Below are 7811 nucleotides of genomic sequence, written 5' to 3' on the forward strand. Positions count from 1 at the left end.
ATGATATAATCGTTTCCTTGTTGGCCCTTCGTATGACTCATTTCTTTACTATGATTTAACTTAATTCTTTACTATGAAATTAAATACTCGCTCTCTGATCAATTTTTTGCAATTTTTTCATGAAACTTGATTGAACATGAAAATATTTTTAGCTCGATCTGTTGTGAGAGGCTGTACAATTGTTAGCAGATCCACCAAAATCAAAGTAAAACATTCACAAGCCATGCCATGAATTGTGAATTCTTCACTTTGATTGCGCTATTAAAAGCAACAGAATTTGATTTTTTCACACGAGCTCTCAGATCGGACTTTTGCTCCATTTTTATGAAACTGAGTTCGAACAGCTTGATATGTTGTGCAAAATAAGTCTATTTTGTAATGCTAAAACCCGTGAAATCGCAGAAACCACATGTGCTACGTTTTCCAAATCGAAAGTTAAAGTTAATGTCGAACAAACTGCGTTGAGTCGAGCAAAACAATCGTTGGGAAAAATTCATTGGGGTGATATTTCCAGTCAGTTTCTCATATTACAAATTAGAGATATATTTCAATATTTTTTTATGCAAACATATAAATCTTTCTTTACAGTCTAGAATGTAATATCTTTATATGAGTATTAAATAGAGATTTATATTATTAAACACTTTCCATAAATATTTACTTTTGCACTGAAATAGCTATCAACAATGAACAAGCACACATACAAAATTACAAAAAATATTATTAATATCACTTATTTACTTTGTCGCGCTGTCACAGGCTCCATATTTTCTTTTCCAACGGTATTATCTGCAAACTGACAGTAACAAAGAGATTTTTTAAAGTTTCAAGTGCGTAAATAATACTCAAGTTGATTTCTAATTATAAACTAACCTTTGTTGAATATTTGGATACTAAATTAGTCGGTTGGCTAATGCCCTGGCTGTTGAATCCTCGCATTACTGTACTCAAATGGGGAGAATTTAACATATTTTTTCGAACTTTTGATAAGGCGATAGAAAGCTTCGATTCTCTTCCAGTTGAATTGCTTCGCTTGAGCTTTTGAACATCTAAATTGATTTAAAAAAATAATACATACATACAGTTATTTCAATAAATTAAAAAACTTAAGGCGCAAACTGCGACAGTGCTGAGAAACGTGGAAAAAAATGTAGAACTCAAAAAGAAATTAAACAAATATATTTTTAAGTCCGTGAGGTGAGTTTTATGTCAAGAACAATATTTTTGGAAATAAATGAGAATCAGCACCAAAACATGTTTGATCCCCAAACAGAATGTGAATGTGTACTGAGGATTTAAATAATTGTTTGCCCACAAAAGTAACAAGATTGGAGTAAAGTAAATTGAAGTTACGATCGAGGATTTTGCCTAATAGAATCAGGAATAAGAGCAAATAAAGTTTAGGTAAGTTGCTCATTTTGCTTGAATAAACCGCAAAAACTAAACCCGTTTGCTAAAATAATTTTCAAATCTCACATGAAAATTCATAGTTGATGTATAAAATGTGGGTTGTTCATTCTAAAATATTGTCCAATGTCCCAAGAAATTTCAAAAATTAATAATAGTGTGCGATAATTTAATTTAACGACGTTGCTGGTTGCGATTTTAATGAGGGTAAGAGCACGCAAACTCAAATAAGTACACTCTTCGATTTGCTGAAACAAAAAGCTGTAATTACGTGTTACCTTTCTTCCTGTCGCCTGCAAAATCGGAGTTTCTTCTCATTAAAACTGCACCACCGAGCTTAGGCAAAGACTTTCTTGTCTGGGTTTTTTCAGAAGCAACAGCGGAAATATTTGAACTTGAAAATGATCTAAGGCAAAAATAATTACGCTTTTAAATATTCCATCAGTCGAATTTGATTACCTATTTTGTCAAATTTGAAAAATTTTAATAACAACCATCATCCTAATATTCTTAGGCTCTATCTATATTTTCGAAAACGATACCTAAGCCAAATAAAATTAGAACTCATTAAAATAAGTAAAGAAGAAATTATTATATTTACGCATTTACCCTGAAAAGCTTCGTTTACCATCAGTTTTCCTATACGAATTGGACAGCCGGCTGTCAGGCGTGGATGCTGCTAAAGGCTTCAATTTTGATTCCTAAAAGCATATTATATGATCTTCAATTCAATTAAATTCAATTCATCATTTTAAAAAACCAACTCCACATGACTCCAACTAAAATACATACCTGGTATGACGAGCTACTTTTATTTAATGAAAACGCATTTTTAGATCCTGCTATTTTCTGCTCCGGAGTACTAGAATTATTTAATTTTTTGATCATCTTGGCCTTACTCATATTTTCTACAGGTAGTATAGCCCTAAAAATAGTAGATCCAGAAGAATCTAGCAATTGGCACTATAAAAGAAAACCTACCTTAAAGGTTCTTTTTTTAACGGCGCAGATGCTTTGATTTTGTTAAATTTATTTGCCGCAGAAATGGCCTTGTTTTGAGAAGTTAAATTATTCAGTGGACGAGCTTCTTTCAAAGGTTTAGCAGCGCTAGTTGAACTTGAACTTGTGCAGGTTGCAGTCGCAAGAAACGAATTCTAAAAAATAAAAACATTACATTCTGTAACAAGCCTACTAAATAATTTAGAACCTCATTGCTTTTTCTTTTCTCCTCTTCTTTAATAAGCTGAACATTTTGCCTTGATGAGTTAAGCAATTTTGTTGAGTTAGTTATCTGAAAAGTTATATTAATTTGAGATTCTTGAAAAATATTACCTGTATGCAAACCTTCTTCTCATCGTCTCGAAATAAATCAGCTAATACACGCAAGTGACGTTGACCCTCTGTTCTTTGATGTTGTGATAAATTCTCCTTAGTACCGATTAGATCAGAGAGAATGTTAATATATTTCAAGATACTGTGGTCTTTTGGTGACATTTCCAAAATGTTACTTGAACCACTGGAGGCTCGAGAAATTTTGCTTATGTTCTGACTAAAAAAGGCAATTCATTATCTCGATGAATATGAGTTATTAACCAATATTGCCCAGACAAGAACTAAGAAATGTTTTAAATATACCTAATATTCACTGACGAGTCGGTTACTTTGTCATCGTTCGTAACTCCCACATTATCGGATAAACCAGCCGCCTTCATACCGAACAATTTATCTATCTAAAGCAATAATATTTAGATATTTAAAAATCTTTATCGAAACTACCATTCTATATTAAATAACAATATGCAAGCAAAAAAATGTTTTCTGTGCACCGAAATATTTCTCTATTTATTTTTCTTTTTAGTGTCTGCACATGGTTGATATTTTTTCGCAACATCAACAAAAGTATAATCACAATGAACTTTTACTAGTAAAAAATAATTTCTTTACATTATGAGGAAATGGCGCGAAAACGCTCTATTTTAACTCTTTTTCAATGTCAATGAACTAATGACAACGATAGATAGTGCTATTAGTTTGCTTCAGATAAAACAATTCGAATCAGACTTGATAAACACGGTTATTAATAACGATCTCAACCAGGTTGAAAAGAAAGCTACATACCTGAATAGGAACGTTTCCTGCTTTACATACAGTAATATCGGTACCCCCTTCATCGTCACTGGGAGTGAGGTCACATTGGGACCAGTCTGGTTCCGACGTTAAATCTAAATTATATGCCCCTTCATTAAACAAGTTATCTGTAACATAAAAAGAATAAGGAATAAAAGTTGCAAATAGACACATTACATTAACATTGCTTTACCTTTCGATTCGAATGCAATGAAACTGTCTGCCTCAAACACAGAATCATCCTAAATCAATGAAAACACTATTAAAAAAAACGTCAAAAAGGATTTTTAGGAATTTTATATTATCATTTAAACAGCTTATTTGTTATAAAAAAAACAGTATTAGTTTTTGAGTAGCTTTTAATTTTGAGTGTATATTTCGTAAAATGTACGCGTTTTTACCCTCGAGAAGTTACCCGCTTTATTCACAAGTTTGGTCGAACAAGAATTGCAAAAGCAGAATAGATAGTATAAATAGATGGAAGAAAGTTTGTATAATCAGTTATACACATTTTCTTGTATTTTTTTTGATAAAATAGATTTTCCTTTAGAAAACATGGACACAGTAGGGAAAGCTCAGTACGCGTAAATAGTGAATACATAATAGGCTTATGCAACTTTTCTCAACTTCTATAAGCTATCTCACCATCCTCAAAATTTTTCGTTCAAAGTTTATAAACGCATTTGTTTTATTTTCAGTTTGACCGATTTTTTGACCAATTACTCAAAATGGATGCACACAATAAAACATACCTATATAACCAAAACATTATACCGACGAAAAATACTTTAAATTGTACCAGAATTATATTCAAAAACTTAAGTCATTTTACTTTCTAGTTCGTTAGAGAAAATTAAAGATACCAGCTGACATTATTTAAGTAGAAACGGACTAGCACGGATCTAGCACGAACATACTAAACTGTTTTATTAACTTCGTAAGGTAATTTTCCTCATAGATTTACATTAAAGAAATCAAATTTACTACAGAACTTATTATTTTCATTACCTAACTACTACAGTCTGTGCGTCCAACAGTTGCGGTGGTCGTGTTCGTGAAAACAACCACGCGATTGAAAACAAATCAAATTTAGACCAACAGAGCTTGCGTGTACTTAGAGTGTTAAATTATGAAGAGATCCATTTCAGTATTATGCACGCCACTTAAAAACACCAGATATATGTTGAAAATACACGTAAACTCAGTTAAAGTTAGATAAACCATGTAAACTTACAAGTTCGTTGGTATCAGATGCTATCTCCTTAATAAAAGTGTGGTGGGCAGAACTGAAAGCTTTCATGTCTTGCATGCTGTCTGCATCAGAACTTAACGGAAGCGACTTAATGCTGTTACTATTATTATCTGTAGCCCCAAGAAACGCAGTCTGTGCATCCTCGGATTTAATATTAATCGAATGAGTAGTGTTTAGAGAGTCACATACAAACGCATCATTAAACGGGTTCAATGATGATGTAAAAGTACTAATGATACTAGGACGATCTTCAGTGGTAGATCCTATAAATGTGGATAACGAGCTCCGTGGACTGTTGACATCTAAAATTAATATGAAATTAAACTATTTATTCACATTATTTTCACTTTACCAACATACAGGAGGATATTTCTAAGAGAGCAAATAGTTAAGTACATTGAAAAGATTGTCTTTATTTATATAATTTCAAAAAAAGTAGTTTCATTCGCAAAACCCAATAGATATTTGGGTTCGTTCACAAACGTGTGTACCTGCAATGAGCACAAATTAGATAATTATGCTCATAATGCTGATAAATATGTTGGCAAAAAAATATTATACTTGCACTGCTGTAAATAGAATTTGCGATCATAACTAACAGGAAAAGTGGAGTTAAAATAACGAATATCTTATTTATAAGTATGTCGTCACTATAATCACAGGAGTAAATTTTTCTCTTAAAATGTTTAATTAACTTGTGTGCCTGCGAATAGAACTATGCAATATTTTAAAACAATGACTGATAACATCATTGAATTTATTCATTTAACTATTAGTATATTACAGAAATAATCAGAATTTGGCAATTAATACACTTTCTCCATGCACCAATTATATGATCACATAAGGCGACCAATGTATATTTTATAAGGATGTTCTCGATCTACCATTTATTCCTTACAAAAGCAACTTATATATGACGCATGGGATTTAGTCTAAAGTTAGGCTTAGCGAATTAGAGGGCACAGAGTATTTTAGGTGTTGTAAAATAGCTGCTTTTGCTTTACAACTCAAAACAAAATTCATCGGAGAAATTAAAATTTTTTTTTTCAACAGCATTCAGCAACACAGAACAGAAAAAAAATATTTACTTACCATTTAAGAAAGTCCTAGCATTTGTTCTTTCGGCATGTTTGAACTGCTTCTGGAAAATTGGATTATTGATAGAAAACAATCCTATAGAGTCTCTACCAATGTCCAATGCGCTGAGATTGAGAATACCCAACGATTCACGGGCACTCTGGTCAATAAGAGAATTGTTTGCTAGTTTGTCAGCATTTAAAATGCCTAAATAAAATATGTGTAATGTTATTAATGAATGTACATGTGTGAGTTTTACATAAAAATGTGAACATTGAAATCTACTTTACCTAAAGATTCCCTCGGAAAGAAATCGTCACAAAAATCTGGAAACGGGGGCCAACTAGTGTCTGAAAGAACAATTAAACCAAACTTCATTTACCCCATATCATTAGCCATCCCAAATTTGTAAGTTTAAATGGGATCTCGTTAACTAAACTAAGTATCGTGTAACCGGCTTTATTATGGTCAGGATGCATAACAAAAACCATTTTGGATTGTTAATGAAATACAAAATAATTTGATAACAAATATCTCCTTTTCTAATTCGCTATATCCTATAGGATATTTGAAGAGTTTTAAAATGAGCAACTACTAGTGGAGAGTTACCATTTCAAACTCCAAATATGAAGCGGCTGAGAGATATAGGGTACATGTGAATTAGTTAGTAAGTACCTACATATTTTTACCCAATGGCTAGACATTTAATTGCGCCATGAGACATACCTTAGATAACAATATAAAATTTTGAAAATAGCAGGTTGCAGATTTAATATAATATAAATGCCATACCTAAATTATAAGACGGCAAAATTCCACTGGCTTGTCCTCCAATGTTGAAATCATTATTTGTAAGTCTGGGAAAATTTGCTTTATCCATTAATGCTTAGTCCATTAACTTGAGCTATCAGTTGGTTGAAGGCTGCACACTTCACTAGTTCACGTTTTACAAAATTAATACCTAAAAGAAGTTGGTAACTATATTTTACTTAAAATTAACACTAAAAAACCGTTTTTATTCATATATAATTCCAAAAATCTTACCTATATCCAAATTTGTACAATATCACGTTTCAACGCCTGCTTAAAATCAAGATAAAGTAATATGCTATTGAAGAAATGCCAATCGTCAGACTTATTCGTTTTTATAAAGTTCAAAGCCTAAACAATTTTGAAAAAACAATCACAAAAACCGTTGTAAGTTTCATTTAACTGTCATCACAAATCAGCTGTTATCAATATTATGACAGTTGACAATAAGTTGACTCAAATTGGAACGCGTTCTGCGCTTATCCTCCATATCATTTACCGTGATTTGCAAAAGGCATTAAAAAAGTGAGGAGTTTTTGACTGATTTACCGTGCCTCACACGAAAATGAGGTTTACGAAAAGATATTCAAAAACAAAGACAGAAAGGTATTAGACAAACATATTAAAATAAGCATTTAACAAGTTCTAACATTCTAATTCCAATTTACAAAAACTATTAATTGAAATTTTGAAAGAACGTGCTGTGAAGTGGGTAGTTTCCACTACTTTTGAGCTGCCCTCTAATGTGGTTAGTGCACCACGGGAGTCAACTCTTTCGGAGAACGATGTGATTATTCTGGCTTATTTTATGCCGTTGTGAATAATGAGCACTGCGTTTTTGCTTGATAGTTTTTTATTGTACGGATGTTTTTGGGAAGTATATTTGGCGATACAAGTGTTACAGAAAAGATGCTGGCGATAGTCAAAAATGGCCGATAACCTCTCTCTCACAGCCCCTTCTTCCTTAGGCCCAATTTTACAGAGTTGCCAACTTAACATAGGAATAGCTAAAAACAGAAATCTGCTCACCCTGTGGTGAGACAAGGTACACTATCGAACATCCCGCGCTCCTTGAAAGACTGCAGGATCTTTCAAAACATGACATAAGTATTTAAAATAACATAATGATTATAAT

At 32.3% G+C, this 7811-nt stretch overlaps 1 protein-coding gene across 3 annotated transcripts; it reads right to left on the reverse strand.

The window, feature by feature from the left end:
- Nucleotides 1-518: 518 nt before the first annotated feature.
- Nucleotides 519-7095, reverse strand: LOC109542898. Of its 3 annotated transcripts, none has more exons than XM_019912354.2 (16): nucleotides 6911-7093; nucleotides 6659-6827; nucleotides 6157-6216; nucleotides 5882-6073; nucleotides 4769-5088; nucleotides 3728-3776; nucleotides 3526-3662; nucleotides 3043-3137; nucleotides 2752-2956; nucleotides 2615-2698; nucleotides 2389-2561; nucleotides 2200-2332; nucleotides 2017-2108; nucleotides 1686-1813; nucleotides 874-1049; nucleotides 519-796 (listed from the first exon to the last, which is right to left on the reverse strand). In XM_019912354.2, exons 2-16 carry the CDS (start codon nucleotides 6744-6746, stop codon nucleotides 734-736), a joined length of 1995 nt encoding a protein of 664 aa, XP_019767913.2. In that variant the 5' UTR covers nucleotides 6747-6827; nucleotides 6911-7093; the 3' UTR covers nucleotides 519-733. The 3 variants fall into 3 exon arrangements, with proteins under 3 accessions (XP_019767913.2, XP_019767914.2, XP_019767915.2); XM_019912355.2 differs by having other exon boundaries at nucleotides 6659-6844; XM_019912356.2 differs by lacking the exon at nucleotides 2615-2698 and having other exon boundaries at nucleotides 2740-2956; nucleotides 6911-7095.
- Nucleotides 7096-7811: the final 716 nt, after the last annotated feature.

Source organism: Dendroctonus ponderosae, unplaced genomic scaffold (genome assembly GCF_020466585.1).
Source record: "Dendroctonus ponderosae isolate FM_Combo_2020 unplaced genomic scaffold, Dpon_F_20191213v2 Dpon_F_20191213_7, whole genome shotgun sequence".
Lineage (NCBI taxonomy): Eukaryota > Metazoa > Arthropoda > Insecta > Coleoptera > Curculionidae > Dendroctonus > Dendroctonus ponderosae.

Coding starts and splice junctions, on each gene's coding strand:
- LOC109542898 (XM_019912354.2), bottom strand. CDS start 6,746: ATGGATAAAGCAAATTTTCCCAGACTTACAAATAATGATTTCAACATT. Junction 3,777..4,768: donor CATCTGATACCAACGAACTT/GTAAGTTTACAT, acceptor TCATTGATTTAG/GATGATTCTGTGTTTGAGGC. Junction 3,138..3,525: donor CAGGAAACGTTCCTATTCAG/GTATGTAGCTTT, acceptor TTATTGCTTTAG/ATAGATAAATTGTTCGGTAT.